Raw genomic sequence first — 18,764 nt, 5'->3', positions numbered from 1 at the left:
GGTTTCATGATTTTGTTTAGGTATTGTTCACATATTATGATGTACCCAGTATACTCCCACACTGTATTTGTTGGTCTGTTTGTCTTGTATTTTAGAAAAATCAAAATAAAAAAATTTGGGGGGAAAAAAGATGTGCTGTCCACATGGCTAGCTATTCCCTACTTTTTCTGTAATAAAAAACATGTCAAAGTCTTGCATGGACAGACAAAGGCATATTGTACTACAATGGGGTTCAGTATGATGAAATTTGAGAACAGTAGCTATGTTTTTAAATAAGGGGTATAACTTTGTTGTGATTAGGAAGGCTTTACAGAAGATTGTAGGGCTGGATGATGATTCAAAAAAGAGAAATACACCAATATTAGACATGAGGATGGGATAAGAACATTGTATTGCTTTTTAGGAAATAGCCCTGTTTCCAAGACTAGGGGAAATATTAAAATATTACTGGAAATTTCTTGTCATAGTGAACTTTCTAAAATATTTTATAATGTGCCTTTTATTTCTTATAGATGTGGGCAAAACCTGAATGATATACTTGTTTGAACTTATTTTGTGTCTCCTGATGTTATTGTTAATTTTCCAAGGCTGTTTGGTACTGTTCTTTGTCATAATTGTAATATTTGTAGATTTATACTACGTTTTAAAAAGGTAAATAACATTAGATTTGATTCAACTGGAACTTTTTCTTGTACTACTGAGGGCATTATTTATGCTCTTAGATGTCCCTGCAACCTGTTCTATATTGGGGAAAGTAAAAGAATGTTTAGGACAGGGTTGCAGGAACATGTTAGGGATATTAAGAAGCAAAAATTAGAAAGTACTGTTGCAGCTCATTTTAAAGAACACCAGAATAGTGATTTTTCACTATTACAAGGCACAATTCTTGAAAAAGTACAAGTTAAATTAGGAGATAATTTTATATTAAAAGGTAGACTTCTTTTTAAGAATTCTGTTTTTATATTGAAATATAATACTTTAGTACCTCATGGTCTTAATTGTGAGATGAATTGGGAATATTTAGTTTGTTTTATTGATTAAAGTAATTGTTGGTGTGTTTGTTATATAAGGGGTATGTTTGGCATTGTTTGTTACTTCTTGAAGGCTGTTGAACTGAGGTGCTAAGGTGAAGTGTATTCAATAAAGTATTCTTGGGTCAGTAGCCTATTTTATTTTATTTCTTTTGTTCTTATATATAATTTGATTTTTATATGGCTACTACTGACCCTTCTGTAAAGATACGCTGCATTTTTTCAGATGAAGGCTTTTCGAACTCCCTGTGTTCATCTTTAAGTTTTTTCTCAAGGGAGTATGGAGAATTATATTATACAGGGTGGACAAGGTGATGCAGAAAATGGAGAACATCTTGTCATAGGCATTGGTGATGATTCAATAAGATTTTTAGATAACGTTACTAAGAAAAAACAACAGGGAATAAATAATCCCTTTGCCATGGTGGGACAAGTGAGTACTGTTTTTCTTTCCATGGAACCCAAGGAATTGCGTGCTCATTTTGAAAAGTTGCTGTTTAAAGAGACTAAAATATATTTTAATATTTTGGGATTGCAACGTCTCTTTGGGACTCAGTGCCTTTAAAAGTCCCTCAACCCTGTTTGATTCTAAAAATGTGGGGGATAAAGTTTTTTGGGACCATTGGTTAGCAGCAGCACATAAATGCTGTATGGAGTGGGTCTCGATTTTAATAGAAAGAGACCAAGTGAAACAGTGAAAGGTAAAAGATGAAATTTGTGGTATGTATACTGAAATGGTCTCTCAGTTTATTGCTGCTTGACTTGATAATTTGTTGAATAGTATTAAGGAAAAGTTGAAAACTTTTGAGACAGAACTGGTGAGCAAAAGAAAACTAAATTAGAGAGAGACATCCGTGATTACAATACTGGGTCGGCCTTCATTTGAAGGTCCATTTGGAAGGCTGAACGACATTAGAAACCAGTACGTCAGACTAGAGGTTTTAAAAAAACTCAAACTGTTTAATTTGTTTCATTGGAAGGCACAGGTTATACTACAGATAAGGAGGGGGCTGAGAAATCATTTCCCTCACTGCCACCTGCACAGGCATCGTTAATACAGCAACAGCATTTTCATAGTAATGGAGGAGAATAAGAATTTAACAACCGAAAGAGAGGCACTTACGCAGCTGCATCTGCGTCAGATGGACAGTTTAGACCACTTCAGAAGAAAGGTTGATGGCCATAACCTAGTGACTGAATGTAATTCTCTCGTTAATTTATCTGGATGTTCATTGTTAAAAGGTTAATGTTCTGAATTTGGGTTTAAAGTTTATACCTACAGTGTTACCGTGTCTGTATGTTTTAAAGCAGGAAATTTTTCAGTTTGTACGCAAGTTACATTTGAAATGTTTTTATGATGACAAATAGAAGTTGATCATGTTTCTGATATTTCTGATAAGAGTTTTTTTTTTCTTTCGATTCTAATGTACGTGAGGTAGTTAATGACAGTGTGGTTTCTAATGCCTGTTGTGTGAATACTTGTTATAATCCATATAAAAGTAAGTTTATATCCCCTTCTAATAATAAACATCTTGAACAGTTTGCAACCATGTTGAATTATTCAGTTGAAAAAATATCTGAAGAATTTATTAAGAATAAAGAATGTATACATTATACTTTAACAAAGAGTAAGTGGGAGGCCTTAAAAAGTTTAAGTGCAAGAAAAGACTTTGTTATTAAGTCATCCGATAAGGGTAATAAGATAGTGATTATGCATCACACCCAGAATGCACAGATGTGCCTTGAACATCTAAATAATGAGTGTGTTTGTGAAAAAAATGATAGTTCATATAATGATGCATTAGCAAAATTTAAATGCCTATTAGATAACTGTTTGAGACTAGACTATTTTTCTAAAGATGATGTGGAAAGAAAGTTTAGTGTGGAGGGATGCAGTATTGCAGCCTTTTATTGTTTACCGAAAATACATAGACATGAAAACTCCACCTGGACAGCCAATTTTCAGCCTCTAATTATTTTTTTGCATAATATTGACGTTTTAGTGCATATTTTTCTTTTCCCATTTGTTGAAAAACTTTCACCTTGTATTGGATTCTTTTGACATTTTTAATACAATTTCTGCAATTAAATGGAATAAAAGGATGTAACTCTGAATATTAAAGTTTGTACACCAATATTAGACATGAGGATGGGATAAGAACATTGTATTGCTTTTTAGGAAATAGCCCTGTTTCCAATTTTATTATAGACTTGGTACATTTTTGTCTCATGAATAACTATTTCCATTTTAAAAATATTTATCAATTACAAAGTACTGTCATGGGGGTACCCTTTGCCCCCATGTATGCAAATTTGGTGATGACCTTATTTTAGATGGATTATTTATACCGGCATGAGTTTATGAAAACGTTTAATATTATTATAGATACACTGATGATTTCATTTTTGTCGGGATGGTCAAAATAAGGTGGAAAATTTCCTGGTTGCTTACACAAAAAATGCTTATAACTTAACTTTTGATAGGTTGCAATGTGGTAGTGAAGTTACATTTGTTAGATACATGTTTGAAGGGTCTTGAAAGTGGAATTGTTTGTACATCTATTGATAGGAAGTTTATAGATGGGGACAATATTTGCATGGGGATAGTTGTCATCCCCCCATTTATTAGCATCTTTACCCTGTGGAGAATTATTACAGTTACATAGGAATTGTAATAATAATGGAGTTCTGTATGATGAAATTTTGAGAACAGTAACTATGTTTTTAAATAGGGGGTATAACTTTGATTTGATTAAGAAGGCTTTACAGAAGGTTGTAGGGCTGGCTGATTATTCGAAAAAGAGAAATAACTTTTATGAAGATAAAAATATTTATGGGCAAGAAAAAAATGCATGTTATGGTTTATAATATTTTGAGTGAAAGATTAGGGGAAATATTAAAATATTACTGGAAATTTCTTGAGTGTTAGGGAACTTTCTAAAATACTTTATAGTGTGCCTTTTATTTCATAGATGTGGGCAAAACCTGAGTGATGTCCTTGTTCAAGGTTATTTTGTATCTCCTAATGTTATTGTTAGTTTTCCAAGGCTGTTTGGTACTGTTCTTTGTCATAATTGTAATATTTGTAGATTTAGAGTACATTGTTTTAAAAAGATAACATTAGATTTGATTCAACTGGAACTTTTTCTTGTACTACTGAGGGTGTTATTTATGCCCTTAGATGTCCCTGCAACCTGTTCTATATTGGAGAAGGTGAAAGAATGTTTAGGACAAGTTTGCAGGAACATGTTAGGGGTATTAAGAAGCAAAAATTAGAAAGTACTGTTGCAGTTCATTTTAAAGAACATCATAATAGTGATTTTTTCACTATTATAAGGCACGGTTCTTGAAAGTACAATTTAAATTAAGAGAATTTTGTCTTAAAAGATAAACGTCTTTTTAAGGAGTCTGTATTTATATTAAAATGTAATAGTTTAGTACCTCATGGTCTTGATTGTGAGATGATTTGGAAATATTTAATGTAATTGCTTTTTAATTGGTCTGTTATGTAAGGGATATGTTTGGCAGTGTTTGTTGCTTCTTGAAGGTTGTTCAGCTGAGGCACTAAAGTGAAATGTATTCAGTAAATTATTCTTGGGTCAGAAGCTTCTTTAATTTTATTTCTTTTGTTGGTAGTATGTATATTCTACCACAATGGCTGTTGCCTCCTCAGAGCATTTGTGAAGCAGCTACTTGGTTTTCTTCCACACTTTGTCCAAGCACACTGTAATCATGGATGCACAATACAGGGGACAAGGTGGGTGTTTGTGGAGATAACCCTCCAAAACAGTTGTACAAAGAGAAAATAGCTGGAAAAATCCTATTTGAATATGGGCTACAGAAGGTTGGTGTCATTTTTTGTATGATGACCTCATAATGAGCTATATTACCATACATAAAATGATTGTTGGTTTGGCAACCATGTTACATACCATTTTTTTCATGCTGTGAAATTTTAATTGCCGTATTGCAGTCTGTGTAATATTTGTTTTTTTTAATCTGAGTAGTAATGTGGATTTTTGCTAGTGTTTGCATTAAATGTGTTCTGTTTTTCAGGCCAGAAGGGTATTGGGTTCAAATCTGTTTTTAAAGTATCTGACTGTCCAGCAATCCATTCCAATGGTTTCCATATTTACTTTGACAAGAATAGCGGCCCACTAGGTTATATCTTACCGCATTGGCTTGATGATGAAATTTTTGTGGACCTGAGTAGTACTGGACTTGACAAGGGCAGGTAGGAAGTCCTGAAACATGTTGATTATTTGCTTTGTCCTGTTGGACCTACTATGTTGTCAGATTTTGACAGTTGTATTGCAGTGTATGATTTTCAAGCTCATATTTTTGATTATTGTTTCTAGCTTGTATAGTTTATTCAGTTTTCTAAATATATAATTTTCTTTTTCTGTAAGTTGGACAACAACAATTATTTTGCCACTGAAGTCAGAGAGCTATCAGACAAGAAACTTGTTCCATGATGTCCACCCATCTCTGTTGCTGTTTCTTCATAGACTACGTTCTGTTACTGTTGTTGACAAAGTAAGTCAAAAGCATTTTCTTCTTCTATATTGATTGATAATGTTTGAGTTCTGTGTTTGCTGTTCTGGTACAGTAGGTGCACATGCCATTCCCATAGTTTGTAGAGTGTATAGAAGTTACTAGGAGTAAGATATTTCTTTAGTGCACATGAAGCTTGATAAGGAAGGAACCACTGGTTGCAGTCTAAGATGTCCTCCTCTGTGGTCAGAAGTCTTTTTTTCTTTTCCATCCTGGTCACTCTTTGTAAGTGGATAATATAGGGCACCTTTTGTACGACCATTTGCAGACCATCAAATGAGTAACATGATCTCTTGATACTTTTCAAGGCATGGAATTTTGAACTCTGTACTACTTATAAAGCTCTCAGCCATTAACATCTCAGGACCTGTATTTTAGATTCTGCAGTAGAGATTTTTTACATTTTAGTCATTTTAACTTTTTTCAGTGATGGCATTGATTTTGTGAATTAATTCTTCTAGAATCCTGAAAAGAACTGGATTGTCTAGCTTGTTGTGTAAAGACTCCTTAATTCAGGCAGCATACTTTTAAGATGGACTAGTCTCATTTTTAAAGTCTACTTGTAGTGCTACATTGTCTGCATCAGTTTTCCCTGATTTTGGCTCAGAATTCTTGCTCTGTCCCTCCAATCCCTCCTAAAACTGCTGATTGTTGGAAAAGGGTGGTGGATTGCACTTAAATAATGACTCATTTGAGTTGGACTTCTTTTACTTCAGAAAATGTATGAAAATTCACATTCTCTTGAATTCTGTCAACCTTTCCAGTTAATAGTACATATATATTTTAAAGAGTGTGTCTCATTCGGGTAATTTGTCCCTAATTATTTCTGAAGGTAAGAGATTGAGGGCTATGCTCTTGAGTGAAAAATGCCTGTTATCCTAACTGTTGCATTGCACCATCAGCTATAGTCTCTGTGTTCTGAGGAACATACTGCTAGTTCACACAACAAAATTTAAAATTCGCTACCTGGAGTTTGTCGCACTTTCTCTCATCAGCCCGTTTCAATTATAATATCATTGGTTCTGTTAGTGTATCCTTGCCGTTTGCAATTTTGTTTTTGTGTTTGCATTCACTTGAAGAAGTGTACTAGCCGCAAAGTTGGCGTGTATATACTCTGTTATTGGTATTTTGTTGTTGTGCTTTTAGTTACTAAGGAAGCATAGTAGCCACAAAGGTACAAGCACTTTTTCAACCACCTTGTCAACTGCCCTCTCTACTGCCCTGTGCTGTAAATGGGTTCCTGTCAGAAGAGTGAATGCTCTTCTGTCGAACTGTAAAGTTCAAAAGCTGAGAATGTCGAAGTCACAGAACAGCGATGTCCCCCCCCCCCCCCCCAGGGAAAATATTGCTGGGCCATTCTCGGGACTTTGCTGTTTTCTCCACTGTGGTGAGATCTTGGAGTTGGTTTATTTATGTTGGGGAGGTCTGGGGGGGGCAGAGCCCCCACTTTATTTTGTTTGTATATTTATTTATTTATTTTTTTAGATCAGCAACTTTTTTCCCTGCGAAAAAATTCATTGATCTGTGACTTCAACTTTTTTGGGTTTCGAACTTTACAGTTTGACAGAAGAGCACACTATTCAGATATAGACACCTCAAAACAGTTAGACCCAGCACAACTTCTGTATAACTGCATCTGCATCTAAGAACTTTGCTGAGCATCAGGATTCTACCATTTGTCAGCCAGCCACCCGCAAAAATTAATGTATGTTTAATTCCTAATACTAAACTGTGTACTTTTCAAACCGCTCCTTGCACATCACCAGAACTTGCAGATACCTCCCACCTACCCCATCCTTTCTGTCGTGCTTTACATCCCTCTCTGAAATACCTCTCTAGGCTGTTGAATATTTCAAGGTAATCTATTCTGCCCTAAGTTTTCACCAGTCAAGTTCACAACCTACCAACTCCTTTGTCCATTCTGTACAAGCTGCATTTTTTCCGACTTATCTGAAACCTTTTCCCTACTGCTTCTGTGTCTAGCTGGTATCGGTACTGCTGTTTCCTACCATTCTGGACCTTCACTTCCCTATACGAATTCCCTGTTGCTACTTTGCTAAGTCAGAAACTCATTCCTACATGCTTCTCCACTTAAATTTCCCTGCTCTGGACTACCCTACATTTCCTCTCCTTTGTTTCTCCTCATCTTCCTTCTTAAACTGTAAAACCGTCTCTGCCTGGGCTGCTGTGTAACCATTTATTTTCTTTTTTTCTTTTTTTGCAAGCAGCTTGGTCCAGGTGTAGGCTGGTCCATTGACTCTCGCTATGCTCATCCTCACTGCTCCCTTACCCTACCCCCATTCCCACCCACCCCAGAATGCATTACATTTATAGATCACTCTCACTGACCCAATTCTCTTAGGACCACCCCTTCAACTCTCTAATCCATAAATTACGTCCTGCACAGTATCCTCCTGTCTTATAATTCCTCAGTGTAATAAATCCCACTTATCTTGTAAATTACCTTTAAGCACTTTTCCTTCTACTGCACGCTAACATCTTCCTCCCAATTCACAACTTGATCCTATACTCCCCATTCTAGGCAACTCTGTCTCTACACCTCTCTTTACTCCCAACTTCTCTACAGATTAAACACACTCGCCTACTTTTCATTTACTCCTCTCAACTACTTATCCAATTACTATAGGTTCATACTAGGCTATCTGCCCTGAGGCAATTATAAGCCTAGCCCGATTCTGTATGGCTTACGCCACCCCTTGATTTGAGTATACTGTGCTCTTTTTAAGGTTTAGTTTACTGTGCCTCTGTCTAATAGTGACACGGGAGTAATCCCTGGGACAAACCTACGATCTCCCATCCACCTATCGAGATTCTTCTTGAAGAGATTCAGTAAGGTGCTCTGCATCACATGAACTGGAATTCTATTCCATAGCGAAGGGAGCCTCTGGGTTATGAACCTGTCCCTCCAGCAAGTTCTATTTATTTCTGTGCTGAGGTTCAAGTCCCTCGAGCGTGTGGCTCTAAGGGATTTAGATTTACTGAGGTGGAGCATGTCCATTAATTCTGGATTTGACATAGCTTTGTATGTCAGGCATAGATCGCCTCGAAGTAGGCGGTATGCAACTGAGTAGAGCTGGGGTTTTTTTAAGCGAGCAGCATATGGCATCTGTTTGAGACCCTTGATCCTCTTGGTGAGATACTTTTGGGGTCTTTCTAATTGCTGCAGGTGTCGGGTAAGGTACATCCCAAAAGGGGCATTGTATTCTATTATGGGCCTGATGAGGGATGAATAAAGGGGCACGATTACCTCTCTTGATCTAGATGTGAAACCCTTCGTGATGAGGTGGGCTATGTAGAAGGTCTTTCTAACCACTTTGGCAATGTGGTTTTCAAAGGAGAGATTGCTATCAACTTGGATCCCCAGGTCCCTAATAACTTTCTCTGTACTTAATGGGTTTCCGCCTATGTGGTAATTTGTGGGCACATTGTTTTGCCAAAGGGTATGACTATACATTTTTTGGCATTTAGCTTTAAACCATGGCACTGGCACCAGTTATCTGTCTCTGTGAGACCTTTTTGAAGGATGTTTGTGTCAGCTGGAGAGTTGATTATGGCGCCCAGTTTGCAGTCGTCTGTGAACTTGGTGAGCCATAGTCCTCCCACGTTTGCCTGTACCTCGGAAAAGTATATACCGAACAAGAGTGGTCCCAGGACAGAACCCTGTGGGACGCCACTTGTGACTGGTTTCGAGTCTGACATGGCTCCAGCAACTCTCACTCTGTGGGTTCTGTCTTTGAGCCAGTTTGCGACCCATCTTGTGGCATAGGGGTTTATATTTAAGCTGGATAGCTCATCTATGATGCCCGAGTGGGGTATTGTGTCAAATGCCTTTGCAAGGTCCAGATAGGCTGTTTGGACTACTTTCCCTTCATCTATGGCTTTGGTGACTGTTTCGAAGAAGTCAAACAGGTTCAAAAGGCAGGATCTGCCCTTGACAAAGCCGAACTCGGTAGGATCTAGTGTCTGTAGGTCCCCAATGTCTTTGTTTATGAGCTCCATGATGATCCTCTCCATAGCCTTGCAGACTAAGCTAGTCAGGCTTATGGGGCGATAGTTTCCAGGGTCCGTAGAGGCTCCACCTTTGTGGAGTTGGGACCACTGTTGCTGTATGCCATTTTGTGGGCACATATCCTGTAGTGAGGCTGAGATTGTATAGCTGTTTTATTTGAGGGATTAGTTCCTCTTGGAGTTCATGTAGGACGCAACCTGGGACGCCATCTAGTCCCATGGAAGCAGTGTTTTTTGCTTTGGAGAGGGCAGCCTTCACCTGAGCATCAGAGATGTTTGGGAGGCAGCCCTCTGCTGGGATAGATACTTGCTCTTTTGGGGGGGAAAGTTTGCACTGAACCTGTCTGCCAGAATATATAAAATACTTGTCCTACAGAAACCCTCTCTTAAACTCTACTAGTCTTACAGTTGTGCTCATTACCACGCCCCATCTACCCACTTTTACATAATGTTTCTTGCTCTTCTGTCCACACCTCTCCTTCTTTTCTTATGCTATCTCACTTCACAATATCTCCAAATAAATGTATTTATTTGACATTTGTTGACCAAGTTAGTCCAGCTGGGCAGTAGCAGTTTTTCAGTGGAGGCCTTTGGCGAAAAGCTCTAAAAAGTACAAGTAGCAAAAGTAATCAAGACAGAATTGTAACTAAAATTATAATAATTACAATATGTATTAGATGTATGTTGAAACAACATACTAGAAAATGGTCATTAAATGGAAAACATAATATAGTACGAAGAAAATTTCTTACTATAGTAAGCAGAATGCAGAAAATATAGATGTTTGTAAAACAAAAAGTAACAAATATATACACAGAAGATATCTTCTCTATCTTCCTTAATCTCTATCTTCCTTAGTCTCCATCTATGTCCCATCCCGGACCCTCCGTACTTCTAACCAACAATTACTTGATATCTACCACCCAAAAAGGTCAGTAGGCAAACTACTCTACAAACACTCCCTTGCCCATGTTTGGAACAAACTTCCCTTTGACTTACGTTCAATCTCCCACACCTCACACTTTAAAAATGAACTAAAAGTTTATTTTCTCAATTCCAGAACCTGCCCTTGCCATGACCATACCTAGTCTTCCTTCCCTTTATGTACCATCAAAAGGACCATACTTAGTACCTCATTACACCTCTCTCTCCAATGTGTCTGCTATGCATTTGCATGATGCTATACAAACAAAAAATGTTTATTGTTGACCTATTGAACTATATCAATGTAAAATTGTTACTTAGCTTCTTTTTAATGCAACTTTAACTTTATGCATGTAACCCAACATATGTGAATCGTTTTGCTATAACTGCTATTATATCAATATTGTTTAAAGTTGTACTTGTTTTAAAATGTACTACTAGAGCTTTTCTCCTCGGGTCTCCACTGAAAATGGGCCACAAGCCCAGTTGGACAAACCCGGTTAACAAATGTCAATAAATAAATAACTATAGATAAGCCCAGGGTAAAAGCCAATTTCCAAGACTACAGCATTGGAAGCTTTAAGAACTACTGACTATTAGTAGACCTTATTAGAAGCAGAGGTGGGAGGAAAGGTTGCTGCAATAGTATTATAGAAGGGGAGGTGGATTAAGTTGGGTCATAGCATAAGCATGTCCTTGATATACATAGTTTCCTTTAGTGTTGTTTTGAAAGAGTTGGGTTTAGAGATCTAACTCTTAGTGGTAATTTATTCCAAGCATTTGCCACTAAGTAACTGTAGAGGAGTTTACCATTGTTTTTGTTGGGTACATAGACTTCCAGAAGATGATGTTGGGAGCTACACATGGCACAGTTGAGAGTTTAGCCTTGGATGAGGGTAGAGAGAGAGAGAGAGAGAGGGACAGTGGGGGAGGGTCCATGTAAGAATGAGCTATAAGAAGCTGTGATAGTACGATTTGATGATGAAATGCCAGCCACTGCAGGTTTTTCAAGGTTAAGCAGTGATGAGAGCAGTAGTGTTGATTAGAAGCAAATCTTGCAGTTTTACCATAGGTGAGTTCCAGTTATGACAGAAGATTGGATTGGATGTTAGTGAGAATAGGTGAGGCATAAAGAAGGGTGGGGAGTAGGAATGCTTGTGCAAGAGGGAGAGCTTACAGACATCTGTGAGGAATTTTTATGCCTATACAGCAGGCCTAACATTTCATGTGCCTTTTTCTTGCACTGCTGAATGTGGAGATCGAGCTATAGTTGGTCAGCGATAACGCCTAGCAATTTGGTGCGAGGTTCAACAGAGATGATGATGGTATTAAGGGAACAGGCAGTAAAGATAGCTTTATGATGTTGGAAAGATTTAGGGAGGAATAGGAGAAGTTTTATTTTATTAGGGTTTGACAGATGAGTGGACAGGAAGAGTGTAGGTCATTAGTAATGATATTTAATAGGGTTCCTATTATAACCTCAAACTTGTAAAAGTTCCAATGTCACATGGTCGACACTGTACGATCTAACTTTTACAAGTTTGAAGGTTAAAACAAATGGCTCTGTATGGTGCAGAATGAGAAGATTTCCCTTTTCTCTACTGAAGTGCGAACTTGAAGTTAATATATTTAAGTAGCGAGGGTGTGCGGGGGGTGCAGTGGAGCTTCACGCCCTGCTCAGAGCGGTTAGGTAAGTTTTTCTTTCTTTTTTAATATATATTCAATGTTTCAAACTTCACTCATATAGTGCCAGTCATATGAGGTTCGAAGTTTGGAAACTTCGAGTATATAATATAAACCCAAATAATAGAGGTCCAAGGATGGAGCTTTGGGGTATCCCAGTTTGTACTGGTAAGAAGGGAGAAAAGTTAGATTGCCATTTAACTGCCTGGAAATCTGTTGGAGGGAGAGCTGGAGAACCAAGAAAGTGCAGAGTTGGCGAGATTAAGGGTAGCTAGTTTGGATAGAAACAATCAATGGGAAACTGTGTCAGAGACTTTGAAGAGGTCCAGAAACAAACATGAAATTAGCTTGTTGTAGAGAGAATTTGTGATAGAATTAGTGAATGATATCAGAGCAGTAGACGTTCTGCGATTTGGGCAGAAGTCATGCTGTGTAGGGGTAAGTAGATTTTCTAGGAGGAGGTGATTGTGGAGCTATTTGTGGATGCACTTTTTAAGACCTTTTGACAAGGGAGATAGAATGGCAATGGGCCTGAAACTTGAGGGGTCAGTTGAGTTGCCACCTTTGTGTAAAGGTACGGCATAGGATGTCTTCCACATTTCACTTAATGTTTTCTTTGATTTACCTATTGATTAAGATAGAGAATGGGATAGGTGGTAGAATTGGGAGCAAATTTTAGGAATTGTGGAGATTGGTTATCAGCTTATGGAGAGCATGTTTTAAGTTTGCTAAGGATCGCCTTGATGTAAGTTGTGTGGATGGGTTTGAGAGAGAAGGTGGTTGGATGGGTTGATGAAGGTGGAGTGGGATAGGTGATGCTGTCATTTTTGTTTGGATTGCGAATAGAGTCAATGAATAAGGAATTAAGAAAGGTAGTAGTAGTATCAGTTTGAGAGCTGTTAGGGCATGGATTAGGTGATGAGGGGCTACCAGAATGTAGTAGTTTATTTACTGATTGCCAGAATTTTTAGGGGTTGGAGTGAGGATTATTTGAGGTTTTTGGAAATAGTTTTTTCTTGCAGAGGGTGACCATTTTTTTAGTTAAGTTATGAAGCTCTCTCTATGACTGAAGATCAATGGAAGTATTAGATTTGTTTCCATGCACTATCTCTCTAGTAAGTAAGTGTATGTGTGGCTTGCATTAGCAAGGGGGGCATATTGATTTTGATTCTTAATTTTCTGATGGGGGCCAGGGAGTTGTGTGTGTCTAGAAAGATGTTAAATGCTAGGATAACTTCCTCGGGGGGGGGGGGGTGTCATAGAGGAAGGACCAGTTAATTGTAGAGGGTGAGTGGTTGAAAGCATCTGGATTAAAGTTTGAGAGCTTATGCCAGTCTTTGTATTGCTGAGATTTGCGCAGTAGGGGGTGAGTGTTGAAATATGAAGGTGGGATTGTGTTCTGTTAGGGTATCAGGTAGGATGGAGGGGTTGTGGTCGCAGTTTGTGTCCTTAAGTCCAATCCTATCTAGTGTGGAGCCAGAGCTGATGTGTTTATTTAAACGAGTGGTGGCAGAGATTAGCTGGGAGGAGCCAAAGAGATTAATGGAGGTGTTAGGGGAATCTGTATTGATGGCATTCCAATCGAAGTTAATGAAACCCACTGTAACAGTTTCATATGAGAGAGTCTGAGAGATCCAGGAGATAAAGAGCTCTAAGATAAGGATGTTGTTCCCGGGGGGGGGGGGGGCATAGATGGAGGCAATTGCTAGTTTCTTGTGATTATTCAGTTTACAGGTGACAATGAAAACTTCAGCTGGGTGGAAATTTAGAAGTGATTGATAGAGGGTGGAGGGAGGGAGATCTGAGTAGAGCAGAGAATTGCAACCCCGACACGTTTTTTCTTAAGTCTGTCTTGCTGGAAGATGTTATAGCTTGGGGGAAGAAATTCTGAGTCAGATATATAAGGCTTAAGACAAGTTTCAGAGAGGGTAAGAATGTTGGGGTTATGTAGGGAGATCCAGGCATGGAATGGGGAGATTTTATTCATGATACTTTGAATTTTCAAAGATGGAATAGATAGGTCTTTGATGGAAGAGGATAGGAGGGTTTGCGAGGTAATCCTGGGAATGGAGTTTAGGGGGTGTGCAAGATGAGCACAGAAGTAGGAGCTGTGGTTACGTCCCAGGTTGGGATGTATATCACCTGATAGTAGTAGATTTAAAATTAATATTTTGGGAGAATTAAAGCAGTTGCATTGGAGGTAGGATTTTGGTTAAGTTTTAAGAGGGAGTATGGGTTGTTGCAATATCTTGAATTCTATATAAGGTAGTGTTGGAATGAAGAAAAAGTGATGGGGTTATAAGGAAAGAATAGGCGGTAGAGAGTTTGATTTGGGGGTAGGTTATAGGAGTATGGTGTGTCTGTGTGTGAGGCTGCATTGATGTGAGGTAGTAAGGGATGTAAGGATTAGAATGGGTGAGAGAAGGAGAATAACTAGGAAACTGTTAGAATATTTTAAGATTTGGGCGAAACATATTTTGGCAGTCTATTTGGAAATAAAGTACTTTGTTGAAATATTACCTGTATGTTAACAGGTGGGGAGAAGGGACTATGGAAAGGTCTTTAATGTGATAGCTTGGTTAAAGTACAGAAAATGTTAAGTTTGATTGGAGGACTGGGAGGAAGTTGGGTGGGAAAGGGGTGTGGTTTTTGGGGAGAGAGTAAGTGTAGTGTATGCAGGGTTGGCTGGGAATGGGGGTGTAGGGTAGGGGAGCTGAGCGAGTCCGAGCGTAGCGAGGGCAAATGGATTGAGTTGCCCCAGGTCTCGACAGACTGGAAGCTGGAAAAATAAAACAGTCATTGAAACTCCAAGTATCTTTGCAGGGAAAAGTGATGGGTTTGCAGCATCAAGGAATAGACTGAAATATAGCGATAGTGGAATGGGGGAGTCGAGTTATGAAGAAGAAAAATGGACTACAGAATCTGGAACAAAAAGTGGTGCCAACTAGGATAGCATTTGAATGGAGCAAACAGCATGGGAGAAGGTATCAGAACAGAGTTAAGGGGAACAGGGAAGAATAAAAGCGAAGAGTAAAAAAAGAATAAACTAAGAGTAAAACAGGGATAAAAGACACCCCAGAGAACAAGAACCAACAGGTAAGTACTCTGAAAAAAAACTGTCAAATCCACAACACCTCCCACCTACCTCTGTTTACAACACTCTAAACTCCTAATCTCAGTACTCTTTCCTAATAGCACCATCTGTTTATCTGTCGTTCCTATCTCAAACTCCTTCTTTCCCAAAATCAGTCTCCCCCTATATCACAATCTCTGCAAGAAGCAAGTCAGAATACCACTTCTGCCAGCTCACTCCCAACCTCCACCTATCCTTTCCAGAGGCATTCATCCCAATCCAGGACCTAATCCCTCCCCCCCCAAAAAAAACCCAGTGACACATCCTACATCTCTTTTCCCTCAGCACCCTCCTAAGCAGTTTTCACTATACTCAGTGCATATCTGCAGCATACTCAGTAAAGTAACTGAATTTCATGCCTGGCTGGCACAGTACTCCTCTGAACGAACTCTCACCGAAACCTCGCTAAACCTCACAACTCTAACACAGAGTTCCTCCCCCAGGCTATAACAGCCTACATCTTGACAGACCTAATAAAAAAGGCTGAGGAGTTGCTTTGCTATACTCCAGCCTCCTCACTATATCTCCTTTATCCAACCCCCACCCGTTCTTTCCATCCTGCAGAACTCCTGACAGTCAGTTTCAAAATTAATGAGTACAACACACTAACAACAACTGGAATATGCATACCCTTCGGAGACATCATCTCTCTACTTGAACAATTAATGTCCAGGCACACACTCAATGTACCTTATGAAATTATCCTCCTTGGAGAAGTCAACATAAATCGGTCATCACTGAGCTCTAACAACCAAGCAGCAGCATTAATCTGCATGTTATTTCATAACTTATCTCTACCCCAGCACATAAAAATAAAGCTATCAACTCCTGCTTAGTCACGGACTGGATACTAGTCTCTAGTCCCAACAAATGTCATTTCCCTGAAACTTTACCCGACACACTAAGTGACCACTCTCCAGTCAGAGTACTCAGATTTTTCCCCCAACATTGTGACCACATAAACTCAATGAATGCCAAAAACTCTCCAGCTTCCATCCAGATACCTTAAATAATAATCTCTCCTCACAAAACTGGTCACCCCCCCCCCACACACACACACACACACACACATTTATCCCATACTACACACACTCTGTAATGCATCAGAGACAAGGCCCAGAAAATCTGGAATAAAACAAAATCCCCTCACCACCTTCAAACATACCGGGAACTATGCAACCTTGCCAAAAATCGCATCATTAAAGAAAAAAATACTACTACAACAAACCCTAAACCTTCCATACCAGTAACCCTAAAAATTCTGGAACTCCATTAACCAAATATTACATGCTGGTAACCCCTCAACTCCCAACCCCTGTCCTAAAAATTCTCCACAAGAAACAGCAGCCATGTTTAACTCCTATTTTATAGGCACCATTAGTACACTTTTGCCAACCCTCAACTCAGACTACCCCCCAGAACCTCCCACCCCCTCTGAGCAACACAGCACTTTCTCTCCAAAACCAGTTCCTACAAGTTACATAAAATATCTACTCCTGAAACTGAAACCTTGGCCCTCCTCAGCTGATAACCTACCTCCAGTATCCCTAAGGACAGCTGCTAACTCACTAGTCTTTCCTGTTTCTGTCATTAATCGCTTCTTAACTGAATTCAAAGTACCCTCTGTCTGGAAACAATTCTAAACTCTACCCATCCACGAAGGAGGCAGCTCCACAGAACTTTCAAACTGTGGGCTGATAGCAGTTCTGTCCCCTCTCTCTCAAATCCTAGAGAAATGAATTCACAACAAATCATGGTATATCTTTACCAGGAAAACCTGCTAGCCACTACTCAGCATTACTTCCATCCAAACCACAGTACCTCATCAGCCCTCATTTCCTTCACTAACATAATCTCACCAGCCAAAGATAACAACAAGCTGGTCTCCAGCCTCTTCCTTCACCTCTCAAAAGCCTTCGGTACTGACTCAATCTGCTCCTTGCTAAATTCTCTGGCCTACCTTATAGAGACAGTAATCTGTCAAATGGCTTACCTCACTATCCTTTTCTCGTCCTGTTAAAATGGGAGTCCCTCAAGGATCAATACTAGGTCCCTTGCAGTTCAACATTTTCACTAACCACTTATACACTTCCTGTCCTGTATGATCTCTTATACAATATGCTAATGACTCTACAGTGATCACCATATCTGAAAACCACACTGATCTGAGCTCCCTCACACACAAAAGTCCTTCACATGTATTGAAAACTGGATCATCAAAAATCAGGTAATATTAAACCCAAAGAAGGCAAAACTTCTGTTATTTCTTCCTAAGTCTCTGAACCACCTTAAACCCTCCTGCACCAATCACATTCCTTAATGATACTACTGTACTGGTTGAAACACATGCTAAAACCCTGGAAGCCATTATAAAAGACCAACTCAAATTTGACTTTCACAAGAAAACCCACCAAAAACTTGGCCTGCTATACAGAAACAAAACATTCCTAACAAAGGTGTCTTAAGTCTCCCTTGCCCAAGTCTGCATTCTTCCTAGTCTTCTACAGCTCTCAAATCCTTACCATCCTGCAGACCTCTCTCTTTAACTTGAAATCACCTACCATAAAGGTGCTGGATTTAAATCTCACCACTGTCTCTCACTCAAGACCTTAAAAAGGTTAGAATTCTCCCAACAGCTTCTTCTCTGACAACTACTTATCATACATTTAATCTTATACAAGCCCTCCTCCTGCTCTGCAGTCTCCTCACTCGTCTCCCTCTACAGAGATCACCTCTGAGTAAGCGATATGCCACTGAGTACAGCCGGATTTTTTCCAGTTGGGCTGCATAGAACATATGTTTGAGGCCAGTAATCCTCTTGGTGAGGTATTTTTGTGGTCTTATCCCATCCTAATACTAACAACTATCTAATGCTCCACCATAAGCTCAACCCTCTGAATGTACAAAGGAATATGCTCACAATCAGTTTTTCTTCTGAGTAAAGAATGAATCTTGTAAGCAATATCTAACAAGCTGTTTTTAAAGTTGATGCTTGTACACTCTAGTACAAACTGTTATTCTTGACTGCCTCTAAAAATTTAAAACTTGGATTGTTACTGTTTGTCAACTGCACCTTGTAGTATTTGAAATAACTTAAGATTTAAAAACTTGAGTTTTTAATCCGTTTACTGTGTCCTTATTCTTGTCTTTGTATAAATGTATGTTGTCTTACCTTGTATTGTTTTGTAAATTTGTGGAGCATTTCTCCCCAGGACTCCACTGAAAAGGGGCACTAGCTTATTCGGACTAACCTGGCCAACAAATGGCCAATTTAATTAATTAAATTAATTAATTAAATATGTCTTGAACTTAATGGATATATTAAATGATTGTGCTGCTTTAGTTTTTCAGTTAATTTAACTTCTTTTTTTACCAGGTACACTGATTGTGGGACTCTGTTTCTCTATTTT

At 38.8% G+C, this 18,764-nt stretch overlaps 1 protein-coding gene across 1 annotated transcript in view; it reads left to right on the top strand.

The window, feature by feature from the left end:
• LOC122800223 (protein NO VEIN-like) overlaps window positions 1-18,764 on the top strand; it is a 1,589,974-nt gene that overhangs the window by 1,100,526 nt on the left and 470,684 nt on the right. The window contains exons 17-18 of the mRNA XM_044069716.1: window positions 5,088-5,265; window positions 5,441-5,567. Of these exons, the coding sequence (XP_043925651.1) occupies window positions 5,088-5,265; window positions 5,441-5,567 (305 nt within the window). The remainder of the gene's footprint in view (window positions 1-5,087; window positions 5,266-5,440; window positions 5,568-18,764) is intronic.

This window comes from Protopterus annectens, chromosome 4.part0 (genome assembly GCF_019279795.1).
Source record: "Protopterus annectens isolate FY-2018-M chromosome 4.part0, PAN1.0, whole genome shotgun sequence".
NCBI classification, from domain to species: domain Eukaryota; kingdom Metazoa; phylum Chordata; order Ceratodontiformes; family Protopteridae; genus Protopterus; species Protopterus annectens.
This window is presented reverse-complemented; position numbering and strand designations above follow the sequence as displayed.